The 17483-nt window shown below is 42.9% G+C and overlaps 1 protein-coding gene across 8 annotated transcripts in view; it reads left to right on the top strand.

Moving 5' to 3' along the window:
* Nucleotides 1-17483, top strand: part of PALM2AKAP2 (PALM2 and AKAP2 fusion) — a 394465-nt gene that overhangs the window by 350899 nt on the left and 26083 nt on the right. For all 8 annotated transcript variants that reach the window (XM_067553247.1, XM_067553252.1, XM_067553245.1 and 5 more), the window contains one exon: nt 10908-13293. In XM_067553247.1, the coding sequence (XP_067409348.1) occupies nt 10908-13293 (2386 nt within the window). The remainder of the gene's footprint in view (nt 1-10907; nt 13294-17483) is intronic.

The raw sequence follows: 17483 nt of genomic DNA, 5'->3' as shown, positions 1-17483 counted from the left end.
CACGTGCAGCGGTGGACCGATTCTGAACATCTCCAGATCCAGCAGCTCCAGGTCCTTCTCTCAAACAGAACGTATGCCTCAGCACTGGTCTACACTTAAAATTCAGATCGACCCAGTTTTGTCTCTCAGGGTGTTAAAGATGTACACCCTTGAGCACTGTAGTTAAACCAGCCTAAAACCCCGGTGCCGAAGAATTCATCCGTCAACCTAGCTACCGCTGCTCAAAGAGATGGATTACCTGCATCAAGGGAAAAAAAACATTCCTTCAGTGTAGGAAGCGTCTACACCGCAGGAACTCGGCAGCCTGGCCCATAGTGTAGATATGCCCTTAGTTTAGTCCAGTTTTACAAACAGTGTAGTTTTTAGTAATAAGCTTAGTTCATTAAGGGAAAGTTCTTATTCTTAGGGTAGTTAGTAGTTCAGTCTTCAGTTGGAGCTACTGGTTACATGTTGGATCTGAAAACTAAGAACCCTGGCTTCAGAAGGTGTGTCTCTTATCCAGTGGTCTTTCTGACATCAGACATCCAGGTAAGATGTGTGCTGTGCTTTGGAGAGAGTCACTCACCCTCCAGGTATTCTATCTGTAGCACGTTTACCTGAAGACACGCAAAGAGTACCAGAACAGGTGGCAAAACCTATTGCCCCAAGAAGTTCCAGCCATGAAGCCTCCCAGATCCAGCGCGTCTTAAAGGATCCATATTCAAGATGAAAAGGCCAGCATCTGCTCCTGATGCTTTGGGGACTAATAAGAGCTCTGTGGGAAAGATTTCAGTCTCAGTCCCAGGGTCAGGTTCAGGGCTTTGGTGCAGTCAGTATTGTGGAGGTTGCAGGTGGCTGTGGTTTGAGAGAGAGGCAGGAGAACTACAATGGAACCGTAGGTTTTTTTTGGGGGGTGGCCACCGTGCCTGTTGTTGGCTTTAGGGCTGGCAGGGGCTGCAGTCATAGGGCTCTGGCTGCATTAGGGTTTGGATTTTTAAGATGATGTGGTCTTGCCTCCCCAGTGTTAGAGTATTATTATCTCCATTTTACCATGGAGGGAAACAGGCCCTGAGAAGTTGAATGTAACATGCCTCTGGTGCGCTCTGCGGCACAGTCAAGAATAGAATCCCGGTCTCATGACACACAGTCTTGTGCCAGAGCTACAGAGCTATCCTTATTCCCAGAATGAATGCTCAAGCAATCATCATGCAACAGAAGAAGCTTTCTCATTGGTGTCTGCAAACAGAATGGTCTCCAGTTCCTAAGTCTTCAAATGCTAGTAGGATCTCTGGGCCACAGTAGTGGAAACTTGAACTCCCATAACGTTTATGGTGACTATCAAAGGTTGACTTACTACCTTTCTATGCAAATTCAGCCGCTTAAAGAGAATCCTCCCCTAACTAATCTGCATTACAGCATTAACACTACTGTGCATATTAATAAATATTATAAAATATTAGCATGTTACAGAAACCACCTTTGACTTTTTAATAACCTGGGTATTTTAAGATATCTTACTATGACAACTGAAATACCCTGTGGGCTAGTCTACATAAGTTTAAGAATGTCTAGCAAAAAATATTTTTAATATTTCATTTGTGTGTGTGAGTGAGAGTGAGAAACAGCTCACTAGCTAGGCAAGGTTGGACTAGAGTGGAACTTGGTTTTGGGAAGCGAGTAAGACAGATGCTGATGATTCAGTAAGCAACATTCTCCCCCTTGACTCCATGTCAAACCAATGGCATAACATAGTATAGAGGGCTGTGTCATGACAGGTGCTTTTTTTAAGCCCAGATCTTGCATCAGGATCCACTAGCATTGGCCCCTGACATCTATGTGGAGTCCCATTGGATTAAATAGGCTCTGCACAAGTGTAAGTGCACAGTAGTGGACCCCAATGCTGGATTGGGGCATGTGCAGAGGGAGGACCTCACTCCTGGGCATTAGAGATCCACTGGCACTCGTGTAAGCAGATTGTTGTCTGCAGTGCCATGGCTAAATTTGTACAGGGGTAACTGCATTCTGTCTATAAATTCCCCCAGTGCTTCACTTCAGCATGGCATTCGTCGTTTCCTGTCCCAAACGATTGCAATTCATTTCACCCCAATGGAGGCTGTATTTCAGTAGAGCGTGTCTTGTGTAAAGTTTGTACATCATTGTGATTTTAGAATGAAAAGTTCTATAAAAATGGGATGTCCCATCACCTGGAATTTTTCAGCCGATTGTCAGCTCAAATGTAGATTTTACAGGTATTACCATAAATAGGGATTTAGAAAGGAAATGCCAACAGGTATGTAACAATAATAGTGTTACCAGGTAATAACCAATAGCCATCAGGGCATAGTATATTTTAATTTTTTTATTAACCTTGAGCTAATACTGTCTCTCCTACAGCACTTTGGATTATGTCCTATCTAGACACATCCTGTCCTGGCCATTCCACTTAGAACGATAAAGATGAATGGCAAAAAGGCAATCATTCTAAATGATGTGTTAATGTTTTGAGTTACTCAGAAATCAATGCAGAGGCAAAGGCGAACTGGGATTGGAATTTGCACTGATGGAACCTCTGATGAGAGAGCTGAAAAAATTATTGCTCCAGCCAAAGCTCTTTCCTACAGCTGCATGTATTGCTATAATTCAATTTCACTTTCAGGCTGGACTAGGTGATAAGAAAGAGCAAGAGAGCAGAGAACGAGAATGAATTTTGAATGTGAGTTCTTGTGTCTGAAGTCTCAGTCTCACCATCTTAATTATCTTTTGCATCTCTTTTTGGCTATTAGAAGCTTCCATTTCCTTCAGTGGTGTGTGACTCTTTGTTGCATGGTTCTTCAAAGGCCCTAGGTAGCTAGCTGCTTGCAGAAATGGGGGTGACTTGCACCCATAATAAACAATTCTGCAATTTCTTGAAGATAAAAGTTTAATCACGGCTTCCTGTAAGTTCACATTTGCCTCTTGACTATTTTGAGGACAAATGAAAGAGCAAAGGAACATAAAATAGACTAGAACTTGCAAAACCAGGGGTGGAATACAAGTACTGCAGGAATATGTAGGTATCCATTATTCATTTACGGACATGTAGCTGCCAACTTTCCCGTTTTGGCTGGGTCTATTAAATCTAGTCCTGGTGGCAGATGCTCCCAGCTAAAGATCTGGGACAAGATACTGTGTTGCCCTGCACCTTGTGCAGCGCCTTACACCAGGGCAAAGTGAGTGTAAACCAGATCAGAAGAGTAATGATTTAGATTCAGTTTGTACTAATGCAAGATGCTGGGCAATGGAGACTTTGGGTTTTGCTCTCAGACTGGCTGCTGATTTATCTAATAAAAAATGGTGCGAGGAAGGAATTGGGGGAATGATATAGTCTTCCGTTCACTAGGGCGTACTGTGCACAAGAGGTGAAGAGCAACCTACTTCTTCCTTTTCCTCACTCCCGCCCTGAGCCACTGTCACCTTTCTGCTGCTGTCTTTTGAGTGATAGAGGAGCTGCAGGGAGCCACGCACTTATAATAGCGCCAGGAGCATCAGCCTGCCCTGGCAGCAGAGTCCCTGCTGCATTGACCCAGAAGTGGCAAGGAGGTGAGCTGGCAGCAGCAGCAGGAACGAAGCAGGGGTGAGTGGGGAGAGGAAGCGACAGGAGCAGAAGAGGTGCAGCCAAAGCAGGGAGGCACATAACACGAGGACAGAAACCCAGATCTGTGCCCCTTCCATGATCTGGGGAGAAGCCCTTAATTATCCCTCTTCCTCAGGAACGGAAAAGAGGAGAGATCCCCGAAGGGTGCCAGAGTGGTGGAAATGGGGCTGCCATCTTTTCTGAACACAAAAGAGAAGAGAGTAGCAAACTACTGGGCGTCAGCTCACAGGTCACCATTGCTTTGGGTAAGCATCCATATTGCTGGATGTTTTTGTCCAAACCCTTGTGAGCTCTGAATCAAGACTCCTAGTGAAGATAGCTGGCAGTACAAAGAGTGACCCCAGCTAGCAGCTCCCAGCTCCCTATGTTATTTGGGAAGTTTTATCTGGGAATATATCTTTTAATATGTTGACAACCTGTGCACCTAGGGTACTAGAATTGGTCTTACTGATAGAGGAGTTGTTGACCAGCATACCGGACTTGTCCTCTTCCACCCTGTATAGAAAGTGACTGGGAACTTAAATTGCATGCCAGCTCCAAATACTGCCCGGCAGCAGCAATACTAGGTAGGAGTCCCTTATACATAACTTGGACCGATGACCTGAGCTGTACAGATACTTACAATCCATTTTTGTCATAGCAGGCATTTTGTTTTCTAATCCAACAGTTACAAGCATATTTTATGATTACCTTTTGGTTCTCAAATAATACATTTTCATATAAATCTCCTTGCCTGAGTAGCTTTCTGAGACCATCCAACTCCTCGGAAGGGATGAAAGTCCATGAATAAAATTACTTGGGGTTTTTTTCAACAGCTGCATGAGACTTTTGTCTGTAATTTACAGATGGTAGAAATGTACTGTTCCCATAGCAATGATTAAATCTAATCTGATAGTGTAGGAAATTCTTCGTGGGCTGAACAAGTTTTTATTTTTAGGGCAAGAGAAAATAACTGGCTTAAAGGATCAGGTCACCTATTACCTGGTGAAAACTGTTTCCAATTTGCGTACCTTGGTTTTAGTGGGAGGTAATCTGTGTTATTCAAAAAATAGAAACTTGGCTGTGCAACAGAAGCTTTGGATAGTTGTCATTCAGGCCACAATTTACATTTAAGCCATGGAGACAGGTTAAAAAAAATCCTGTTCTCCAGTATAGACAGTTGGGTATTCGGAATAATTGTTTTCTTTTCTTCAGCCACTGTTCCTCAGCCTTTATTTATTACACCAACAAAAGAAAATTACATTCTGAGATGATAAAGGCATACTATTATGTACTGAATGGGGAAGCAGGAGTCTATGGCTCAGGCTGGAACTAAAGGGCATGTTGCTAAGCTGTCCACATGCTTTCGAAGCAAATGAGATCGCTACACCTTCATTTTAATAGACAAAAACAGACAGCTGAGGAATTGTTCAACAGATATCTTCAAGCATGGTCCCAAGTGGCAAGCAGTTTATACATTATGTCCCTTGCAAATCCTATATATATTACTCAAAAACGGTTTTGTTTTGGGAGGTTTTTTAGTCGTTTTTAGGCTATCTATTATGGTTTCCTGAGTACTTTGAAAGCAAAGAAATCTGTGATTCATAAAGGAAGCCTGCCAATCAGCCCATCTGGCCAACGGAATTGAGTCAATCAAGAGTATTCTTAGCTGCTAGAAAATACTACTTTTGACATCCAAAGATAGTAGATTTTATTCATCAAAAGCTGCTTCCCTCACTGTATGAAAAGACTGTGTACCAGCCTGTCCCGGTGACATAGCAGTAATGATTTTCTGTATTGCCACACAGGAGATCTAGATTTCATTCCCCATGTAAGTGGCAAGAGTTGGGAATAAAACTGCCCGAAGGCTACACGGTGTGCGTGTGTGTGTGTGTGAGAGAGAGAGAGAAAGAACAGTGGCCTTCGTCAAAACCACAGTATTTTTCATCTGCTGTGGCTTCCTTTCCTTTCTCAGTGCTCTTTCGGCTGAGTACAGCTTTCCCTATCGCTTTGCTAATTTTCAGCTTCCCTGACATGTCTTCAGAAGAGCAAAATGTCAATCCCATTTCTTCAAAATAGCCTTCTCACACTAACCGCCCCCTGAAACAAAAGCAGTCCAATCCCTGCTGTGATTAAAGCAGAGAGAGGGTAGCGTGTCTATCTATGTATAGGTGAGAATGTTCGGCGGTGCTCAGATTCCAGCATGCTGGGTGTCCTGTGAGAACCTAGAGAAGTGGGTGAATGGCTGTGTGGATTGAGGGCAGCCACGATGGTTTGGACAACGGTTCCCATCCTGCTTACGTGTTTCGCTTTATTGCACTCTGTCCCTTTCACTGTCTGCTCAAACACTGGATTGAGCACTGACCCGTAGTGCTGGTGAAGGTATCTCACCCAAAGGCACTGTAAACACAGTAAGAGACAGTCCATGCTGCACCAAAGATCCTATAATCTAAGTAGACAGGACAAGAGGTAAGAAGGGAAACAAGCAGAGAGAGGTGAAGTGACATGTACAAGGTCGCACACCAGGTGAACAGATGAGCTAAGAATAACACCCATGTCTAAGTCCCTGTTGAGAGCCTTACCCGCTGGAATATGGTAACACTTCCCACAAACATCCAGCAACACATTTATCACATGAGCGTCATGCAATGTACCAGGTAAGGGGAGGAGGGGACGTGGCTGGTGTAGGAAGGAGGCCAAGGATAGAGTCCTGAGAGACCTTGAAAAAGTGAGTAAGGCAAGGAGGACGACCCACCAAAGGAGACACTGACAGAGAGATCAGAGGAGTAGGAAGAAAACAATGAGAGGACAGAGCCACAAAAGCCAACAGAGGACAAAAATTCAAGAAGTAAGGAGTGTTTGACAGTGTCTAAAGATGCCAAGAGGTCAAGGAGGCTGAGAATAGAGAACAGGCCCTGACAGATGGCCAGGAAGCGGCCATTAAAGAGACCCTCAATGGTGAGACTGTGTTGTTTCAGCTCTTTTAAGCTGGTAGGTAAATTAACAATGATTTTGTAGTTCATGATCAATTAAGGTGCTAATTAGACTTTTCCTTAAATGTCATTGATTCAGGGCAATGTTTATGTTGTTTGGAAGGATTGTCTCCCACTCCTGGTGCTTACACATTTTCTGTTGAGTCAAACAAAGGAGAGAGAGAGAGCTGGCAATAAATTCACTGGGTCTCTCCAGCTCTACTCCCACATTTTTTCCTAAATGAACTGCTCTCTCAGACACTTACTTACACTTTGTAGATGAGGAATTCAACAGAGGAGGAAATATGCTAATAATTTCCTGAGATATTAATAAATGCACTTCACCAAAGTTCTGCGATGCTGTAGGAATGACGCAGGTTACCCCGATACATCTGGCTTAAAAGGAGAAAGAAAGTACGCGTGCACAGAGGGCCTGTAAATATTGGAATGTCTCCTGAGAAGTGTAACTCTGTTAATGGCATGTGGAGATCACCCTTAATGCTAAAGCATTGGCTATACTCTCTCCACTTACAGAACCTCCCTACTCCTAGAAGCCAGGGGCTCTGAGGAAGGTGGAAGGAAGAGAAAGCTCCTTCTCGCTCCCAGCAGGAAGAAGGTGCTGGAGCTACACATTTATCACATGTAATTGAAAAGTCAGGACTCCCAAGTAGGGTCAGGACATTATCCTGGTGGAAATCCTAGCACCCCTCCATCTTTCCACCAGATGGCAATGGGCCTGAATTGCTTAGCATGGCATTCATTGCCTGTGCAGCTCCCCATTCCCCTTCTTCCTTGTCTGCTTCTAACCAGCAGGTGTCTGATAAATTTTCATCCCCGCACAGTTTTGTTCCCTTAATGTTCTCAGGTGGTTTTGCTAGCGAAAATTATTTTTGTGTCATCAGCAGATTTTGCCAGCCCATTATTCACCATGTCCTCAAGATAATTAATGAATGTATTGACTCTTGGTTCTAACACCCATCTACAGGGCAACACGTTGTTAACTTGAGCTGACTGAAATTTGTCCACATTCTATGGAGAAAACAAAGGGGAAAAATCATAAGAATTTTTTGTGATTCCCCCCCCCACACACACACACCCCACCCCCATCTCTTCCAGGCTGAAAATCAGCCATTTCTTCCCACTTCTCCCTCCCTCGCTACTAATCTATGACAAAGACTCATAATTACCACTTTTCCTGAATAGCTTTTTATTGGTTTACTGTGTAAATAGATACATTATTACATAATTACATGCATGGTACTAATTATACAGTCTCATGTACTTGGGTCATTATGTAATACCATAATTGCATGTTCTAATTACTGAATATACATGTAACTACCTAATTATGCACTGTGATTAAAAGATGAGTTTTTACTAATTAAGATTCTGGAAGTGGGTAGTAAAATAGTTCTTGACCTTTTTTGTTCCAGGCACTACAAATAACTTGCAAACACAAATATGATATGAAATAATATATAAAAGTTTGAACGCAACCTGATACCTTAAAGACAATAGACGTGCTTCAGTGCAAAACCTGTCTGGACAATATAACACATTCATATGAATGATTCTTTAACTGATTGTTCGGAGGTATTATTGAAAGGCATAGTGTAAATTGGCCCGTGTCTCAACTCTGCAGGAGTGTGTGATTTATCTAGTGATTGGGTCCATTATCTGCCACACATGGATTCATTACAACATCCTGTCCCCAGTTGAAGCATTGTTTATTGGTGGTTGAGTGTGTAGAGACTTGAAAGCCAGCTAGTATATATTCTGTAGTCAGAAGCAAATATAAGCAAGCATATAATGGGCCTGCTTTGTGCTCAGATGTGCCCCGTACTGCGTTCCTCCAGTCACTGCGAGGAGTCCTGCTCTGGACCCTATGGAGTCCCTTTTGCACAGGATGCACCAGCTAGCGAAGTCTCTGCCTTTGCATCAGTATGTCTGCCAGAGCAAGATATATCTCCTAAAAACAAAAGAATAGAGTCACAGCCTTAAGCCATGTACTACCCTAAATGTCTGTTTGATGTCCCTGGTAGTTCTGCATGTCTTTGGCTGTGATCTATGCCCCTTCATGTTACCATGAATGTTCAAAAGAATGTTAATTTTCCACAGGAGGAAACACATGTTCTGAGTTAATACAAATGTAATTGCTAGAGTTATAGCTTTGGAAAAGCTGTCAGGCTTGGTGGTCATAGAAACGTTCTGTGGCATATGTGCTAATGCAAAAAGCAGAAGAATTGGGCTTCTTTTAGAAAAAGGGTACCCCGTGGAGAAAGGGTTCTCTACTACTTTCTGAGTGTAGAGAGGCCAGTACCACAAAATTCAGTTCTGGATCCAAACTTTCCCATAGTTCAGTGCTGGTTCCATGTGGTAGATGGGTAGTTTGGAGTGCACTCATCTTTATTGGATTCCAGAGACTGGTGCTGTATGCTTTGTTGTAAGAGTCAGGTTCAGAGCCTCCTCCCCTTTTAAGTCTCTCTTGCTCAGCTGCAGTGATGCAAAGGGGATTTAAAACAACTGTAAGGCAGGAGCTGTGGATTTTCCTGTGAAATGTGGTGCATTCTGGATTTTGCATCATGGTCCAACCCAACTCACTCACCCCCTTATAAATCTGAGAGTTTTGTCTGCCTCCGGGCTTCTGGATATATTCCTCTTTAATGTAGTTTTGTGTCTGAAGCAAATCAGCATTTTTGATACCAGTACCATATTGTAGTCACTGATGGAAAGCAATGGAACCGAGTTTGGATTTGTAACATGCACAAAATAAAATTGTGTTTAAAAAAGAATTTTAGACGTTTCAATTCTGTAAGTTGGGTTAGTAAATTGATTCAGAAAGTGAACTGAGACCTAGCCAAATACAGTTAAAAAGTAGAAAATATCTAATGGCCAAACTCGGCAGTTTCTTTAAAATTTACATCACTTTCAGCTAATGGTTCATATATTTGTTACTTTCTGTTGTGAACAAAACCTCTTTGAATGTTCAGGAGATAGGAGAGCTAATCTTTTAGGACCCAATCCTGCAAAGTGCCAGCTGCCTGCAGCTCCCATTCCAGCCCGTGGGTTGCAGTTCTTTGGGCCCCAACCAAACAAGTCTTTGAGTTTCTAGCCGAGCGCTTCCTGCTGTGATATTTATCAATAGCACACATGATAAATGCGAGCAGTCCCAGTGAAACTAGCTGACAATAGAGAACATTGTGGAGCTGCACTCTGGTCTACAGTTTTATTGGTGGTTTTTGAAACCGTTGCCTCAGCTGCCAGTCTGCCAAAACACAAGTGGGGGGAAAAGGCCAGATTCCTCAAAGCAACAAATAGGTCACTTTTCTGCATATCAAATTCTAGACAAAATGAATAGAAATGCCACTTTCGGATTGTGCTTGTTTTCAGATTGTAACGAGGTTCTGATGATGATTTGTCAAATTCCAGTATTTTTTTAAAAAGGAGTTAAAAATACCCTACTTTTGATAACACCTGCTGTTTTTTGCTGGCTTTCAATAAATCTGGGCATTCATGTTTTCTCCCTTGATTGGCTAAAATTAAAAAAATGAGAAGAGCCTGTTCCTGAAAACTTGACTTACGTGAGTAGTCCCATGAGCTTCAGATTGATTACTTGCCTGCAGAAAAGATGCAGAATCTGGCCCTTTGCAATATAGGAATGGCTTTTCTTATTATTTAAAATCATTCACTGAAATTAGGTGCATTGTATCAGGCAAGAATGTGACCCAGTGTGCATAGTTTGGGGAACTGGGAGGCAGGAGTTCTGAGTTCTAATCTCAGCTACGCTACTGACTAACTCTGTGACCTTGGGCAGGTCATCTGACCATTCTAGGCTTTAATTTATATATCTGTAAATTAGGGACAGTAATGCACACCAAGTGCACAGAGGTATTGTGAGACCTAATTAATGCTTAGAAAGCTCTTTAAAGAGGTTTGTGCTAAGTAGCAGTGCTGGTGTTTAAAAAAAAAATTTTTTTTTTAAAAGTCTGTCAAGCCTTTGATGACTTGGAAGCCCCAAACTAAAATTTCAGCAAAAACCTTGAACACTTGTATAAAATAATGAGAGAGAGTGTATGGTATCCAGATGGAAGATATCTAAATGTTGGTTTTGCTGTTGCTTCCATGTCTCTTCCAAGTTATTATAAGATGTATATTCTTTAGTAAAAAAGCATTAATGATTTGTGTTTCCTTCCCTCACTGCATATGGCTGCTTTAATCTTAACTTTAGGAAACACTAGGATTTGCTTTCCAGATGGTGTTTACTATTTTTCCTCTTGGCTTTCTGCATAAAAGAACATTCTCTTCATAGGACTTTACCATGCTTTTGTTCTCTTTCCTTTTAGAAATCATCCAGAATCCCTGAGGATGACATCAGGTTGAGAAAAAGCAGAAACCGAAATAGTGCCAATTTCCCAGAGCCTGTTAGTATACTTGCTACAAAGGAAGAGAAAATGGAAATTGAAGTCCCAGTCTCGGAACATAAAAGCGTCACTGTGGTGGCTTCAACGCATCCCGTAGACAATCAAACCCATTTCTTTTCACCTGTTGCCAGTCACAATGGACTTAAGGACAGGCATGAATCCCTGGACAGTGAAGTTGCTAAAGAGATCAGATATCTAGACGAAGTGTTGGAGGCAAACTGCTGTGATTCTGCTGCAGATAACCCCTTCAATGGGACATCCTCACCGGAACCAAGTGCAATCATTGTGGATGACTCTGGTTCATCTCTTCTTGTTACCGGTGAGTCAGTACCCAATGAAAGGGAAGTCATAGCAGTTGGCAGGCCAGCACTCCCAGTCATTGAACAGAATGAAACCAGTGTAATGGCTGAGAAGCTGAATCCTAATGGCCATTCTCCGGAGGGACAAAAAGAAGAGTGTTGTGGCAATCTGAAGATGCCAGCAAGCCCAAGTTCTTCAACCAGTTCCAGAAGATCATCCAAGGATGGAGAACTAACCTTAACTACTATTAAGAAAGAGGCTAAGTTTGAACTGCGAGCTTTCCAGGAAGACAAGAAGCCAGCCAAGCTCTTTGATGATGTTAATGAGAAGGAGAAGTACAGAGTCCGGAAAGTGAGGCCATCAGAGGAAATGATAGAACTTGAAAAGGAAAGAAGGGAGCTTATTAAAAGCCAAGCTGTAAAGAAAAATCCTGGCATTGCAGCCAAATGGTGGAACCCACCCCAAGAAAAGACACTGGAGGAGCAATTAGATGAAGAGCATCTAGAGTCCCACAAAAAGTACAAGGAACGCAAGGAGAAGCAGCAGCAACAGAGCACAACACCAACATCGCCCAAACAGGTGTCCTATTCCTTTGTATCACCAGAGCCTGCTTGCGTTAAAAAAGAAGATATTGTCACAGAACAGATAGATTTTTCGGCTGCCAGGAAACAGTTTCAGTTAATGGAAAATTCATGTCACTCTCACAGTCAAATTGCACCAAAGAGATCAGGGGCACCCAAAATGTTCTCTATCAAACCCTTCTACGAACCCCTTGGCCCATCACATGTAGACAGGCCAACTGCTTCCATAACAAGACCTGCTTCTGTATGTGGGCAAACAAGACAGCTTGAGAATAATGATATAACCATTGTAAAAGCTCAGAAGGTCTCCTGTGTCTCTGGGGATCATCATACAAATATTCAGAATAGTCCAGCTGATCCAGTTTTAGAGATGTCTTATAGTGATCCCTCAAAGTCTGGACAGACAACAAAATTGGGGGCAGACGACAGTGAATTCATGAGTGCGAGAGCAGTCTTTATGGTGGTAAAGGATGATGACCCTGGCATTTTAGATCAATTTCCAAGGTCAGTCAATGCCTCTTCCCCTCCAGAGGAGCTGGACTCTGGTTTGGATGAACTGTCTGTGAGATCTCAGGATACCACAGTCTTGGAAACTCTTTCCAATGATTTCAGCATGGACAATATCAGTGACAGTGGTGCCTCTAATGAGACTATGAATGCCCTCCAAGAAAATTCACTTGCAGATTTCTCTCTACCCCAAACTCCGCAAATGGACACTCCCTCAGAGTGCCAGGTAGGTGTTTCCAAATCACTTAGTGACCATGGCTTTTATTCCCCTTCCTCCGCGTTGCTAGACTCCATGCTGATCGATGACCAGCTGGACTACCACGCTGGCCTACTAGTTCAAAATGCAATTCAACAAGCCATAGCTGAGCAAGCTGACAAAACAGGCTCGAAGCAAGCAACAGACGAAGCGGAGAAGAAGAACCCTGTCGAAGAACAGGAAGAAGCCAGCACAGCGCCATGTTCTGAGAAGCAGCAGAGCACAATGTTTGAGCCACCTCAGGTATCTTCTCCTGTTCAAGAAAAAAAGGATCCAATACCAAAGACTTCAAGAGATGAAGACTCAGCACTCAGGGAAGGGAAGCCTTCACAGCAATCTTCTGTATCCCATGCCAGCCACCCATTCGTTGTGGAGGAAAACAGGCAAGAGGTCAGCTATTTTAGCAAGTACTCCGAGGCAGCCGAACTTAGAAGCACTGCTTCCATCCTGGCTACACAAGAGCCCGAGGTGACCGTGGGTCCTTTTAAGCTAAGGTCAAGAAAACAGCGGACTTTGTCCATGATAGAAGAAGAGATCAGAGCAGCCCAGGAACGAGAGGAGGAACTGAAGAAACAGAGACAAGGTCAACAGATGGCGCAGAGTCCCATTACAAAGAGCGCACCTCCACTGCCCACCAGAACGGTGTCTTACAAAACTGCTCCAGGTAAGAGCTTGAAATTAAGTATCTGGCATAAGAAGTGTGGTGTAGGGTCAGGATAGTTTTATTTCTTTACGGTTTTCTGTCTGCGTCCTTCAGATCTGTTTTGGGTTTATTGCATGACTTTGCCTGAATGGAAACTGCAATATCCAAAGACAGCAGAGTGTATTCATTCAAGGCAGGCCCATAATCCCATTATATTTAATGGGAGCGGCATATGTCTGCAGTTGATATATACTCTTTTTCCCAAGAATAGCAGGGATAGGGCTTAGATACTACCATGACCAGTCTATAGAAAACCATGAAGATAGATTAATTCCTTGCCACTTCCTACCATGACATTTGTGGTCCTGGTGCTTGAATCTTGCCCTGTAATTTAAGACGGTCAGACGAAACACAGAAGAAAATAGCAGTCCTTTCTGCAACTGTATGCCTATTTGAAAAGCGACCTCCAAAGGATTTTTTTAAATTACGCTTGTGCCCATTTTTGTTGCTTAAAATGTGGAAGGGCAACATGAAAGGTTTGTTGTTATCCCCCCACCTTTCTTTTCTGCTCACGTTATCTTGGAAAAGCAACTGAAAATCTCCCTCCCTGCCCCCACTTTTCTAAAACAAAACAAACTCTCAGGCCTTCTTCATACATTATAAAAAGGCAAAAATGATGAAGGCCGATTTTTTTTTTTAGGTCGTTTTTATGGATATAGACCTCTATATGGGCCAACAGTATTTTAAAGGTCTCATGAACAGAGATCCTAGGGGAGAAAAGTTTCTTTAAAGTGTTGGGAAGATGTAAATGTTGATCCATATTCTGTTCTCCTTTTCACCGATGGAATCGAGACCAAGAAACTTGAAAAGAGCTTGAAGGGCCAATTCCCAATTGGGAGAATTCCCAGGGTCCCTGTTCTCATTGAAGTCAATGGATTTCTTCAGCAGTACTTGGGTTTAGATGGCAGTCCTGCGGAGAATCCAGATTTGAACTTGGAATGACATCCATAGCTAACATTTATCTTTGTTTGATGTATGTGAAGAGAGTGGGTTTGGTCTGTGTTTCTTGCCGAAAAAATGTCCCAGATGTTGGTAACTTCGTTGAAGTGCTACAGGACACCCTAGCTTTTCTTGTCCTGTTAGCCTAAAGGTGACTAAAGGCGCTGTCTTTCTTTTTTGCAGTCTTGGGAGAAGCACCACAAAATAAGGAGATGTGTATAATTGGCTGTCGCTGGTGGGAGGGATCTTTGCAGGTTGCAACAACTGTTTTTAATATTTATATCTGCCAGGCCAGGTCCTGGCCATGAACCTGGTTTCATTGGCCACCAGTTATAGGCATGATCCTCTAGTGATATTTACAGCACAGGAGGAAATCTACCTGTGACTCAGCCCCTAAAAAGTTCGTGTAAAATATTTCAGCTTTTTATCTGATTATAGGTTGGGATTTTTAGAGATTTCCAGACTAAACCACAGAAAACCTGTGTTGTTACTGCAACCAAATGGCCATTCCTGAAGAAAGAGCTGATATTCTCCTTTCGGCAATAATATCACACCATGGCTCCCTCAGCAGAATGGGATTGGAGGGGGCATGTGGCTAGCTGAAGAATTACTTACAGTGGAGAGGTGTAAAGCCATCAAAACCCTTTTGAGGATTGAAGCAATTGACTTCATTGGCGTCGACCTACCTGTACTTAGTGATGTCGTTGTTCTCTGCAGTGTGGTAGATGGAAGAGCTTTACTTGGGGCTCACGTTGGGCCCTCCCAGTGTTTCATCTCTTAATGTAGTCCTTCCTTTTTGTTCCTCTGAACCTAACATTTTGTGGTTTATAAAGAGGCACACGCTACCTTCAGAGAACTGAGGGCTTGTTCACACTTACCCGGAAATTCAGCGGCAGTCGACGGAAGTTACGCCGAGTAGTTTGCGTAACTCCCGTCGACTGCTTCTGCGCGCTGTTCACATTGCGCTGAGCCGATGGGAAAAGCGTTCCTGTCGGCTCAGCGCTACGCTAGTTGAGGAAGTGGACTTATTCAGTCGACTCCCTCATCGATTGAGCGGGTCTCACTGACCGCTCAATCGATCATGAAAGATCGATCTGGCGGCGGCAAATTTGCTGCCGCCAGTGTAAACATAGCCTGAGACATAAATTTAGGAGAAAAATATACAATGTGAACGTGGTGTGATATTTGTGAGCCACTGATTTTTTTTAAATTGCCAGTTACCTTCAGTAACGAAGGGCCTGATTGTGCCACCCTTAGACGTACTACATAGTGCTTTACTCAATGGGTAATCTCCTTGGAAGCAGTACCACTCAGCAGGAGCAAGAGTGGTTCTCAATAACTCTGCCTCAATATTCTCAGAATTTTAGACGTTCTTGTAGTCCGCGTTGAAAAGCAGAGAGAATACTGTAAATACTGAGGGAACCACATCTATTTATCTAAGGCAAAGCTAGCAAGTTGAGTGTGACCACTGTCAAAGGCAAAAAAACCAAACAGGCAAAAACCTAAAACAGTTTTGGCTGCTTTGATTGGACCATTCTATCCATTTTAAGCCTGTTGCACAATCTGCTGAAGTCTATGGAAAGTCTCCCGTTCACTTCAGTGGATTTAGGCTCAGGCTCTGAGAGTTTATGCACTATTTTCCAAGGTTACACATTATTTAACTCAGAAGAATGTGAGTGAGGTGGTCCTTGCAAAAGGCGGATCATGCTGGGTACACAAACTCCTTTTACAAATGGTTATGTCTGCACCTTGTCCATGCAAGTAGAGAAGGCTGAGCAGACAAACCCAAGAGCAGCTGACACAAATTCTTGAAGGAATATGTCGGGGAAAAGAAGATAATGCAGACATAATTTCCGTAGGGCCATGTCTGAATCTGAATAATTAAAAACATAAAAATGATTTTGCTGCAGTAATTACGGTTCTGGGCTACTCAGTAAAAATTTGCATAGAAATCCAATGTGTACGTAGTATATTAATATAATATGCATGCAACATAGGGTTCCTTCCACCAGCTCTGGCTGGATACATTTTGTAGTTTGTATGTATAATATACTCAGTGGAAGTAAACAATATACACTGATGGTGCATTTCCTATGTTCTCTCTATTGTATAGCAGGTACAAATGGAAGGAGTTTGCATTTCATTTTACACAATATCTGGCAGAGGAAATGGGAAACACATTGGGACTGTGTATTGTTCTCCTCACAAGTCACAAACTCTCACTGCTTTCCAGGCCAGGAAATTTATCTATCTAAATTTGCATTGTCATTTCTGAAAGCGTGCACACCTGCCTTTCACTTCCATTGTCTTTGAAAATTGTCTTCCTTAGATTGTAAATTCTTTCTGGTGGGGACCATGTCTCATTTTCTTTCTCTTTATGGCGCCTAGGATACATTTGGGTCTTCAGCAAATAACAATCATCTTGATTGAAGCACTCTTAGTGAATCAACAGCCTTGCCTCTTGCTCACAAGCACTCTGATTCTCATAACATTAGGGGAGGCGGGGAGCTTGGGTGATCTGCAAATGTTGTCAACTCTCACAAGATCTGGGGTGAAATCCTGGCCTCATTGAACTAACGTGTTGGGGGTTTTTTTGCCATTGGCTTAGGTGGAGCAAGGATTTCACGTGTGGGAGCAGATCCTCAGCTGAAGACCAGCCCTTGGGTGGTTTCCTTAAAGCCCCAACTCCTGGAGTCATAGGATTATAAAAGACGTTCAGCATTTTTTTTTAGAGCTCTCAGTTGTGAACGCTGAAGGATCAACATCTAGAACAAAAATGAAAAGAATCCCAATGTTTTTTTAAAAAGCTCTTGATGTTTAAGCCCATCTCATGATTTTGGGGAGCCTGACTCATGATTTTTCAATGCTTTGACTTGGCAATACTGCTTCCAGGAATGATATCTTAAGTTGCATGCAGATAATTTGGGTGAGGCCCTGTTCCATGGCAGGGGCCTCTTTGTAAAATAAGGAGCCTGGTGTTCTTATCCAGATAGTCGTCCCCCCCCCCCACCATTGCCCACTCTCCACCCCAGAGCTGGCTGCCTTTCATTGGGGCTGGATGCCAGCAGCTTCCGATGCTCTAATTGGACTGTTGTTTCTATACATTCAAGAAGTCATTCTCTACTTTACACTGCAAAGGGGTTGCTCTTCCTTTTGGAGGGCAGCCATGATGCCAGGATAGCTCCCCAAAGAGCACTAGCAATTCATACAAT

The sequence above is a fragment of the Emydura macquarii genome, unplaced genomic scaffold, assembly GCF_026122565.2.
Source record: "Emydura macquarii macquarii isolate MOO-44397 ecotype Brisbane River unplaced genomic scaffold, CSIRO-AGI_Emac_v2 contig_1451, whole genome shotgun sequence".
Classification (NCBI taxonomy): domain Eukaryota; kingdom Metazoa; phylum Chordata; order Testudines; family Chelidae; genus Emydura; species Emydura macquarii.
The sequence above is the reverse complement of the archived record's forward strand: the minus strand, read 5'-3'. Positions and strand labels throughout refer to the sequence as shown.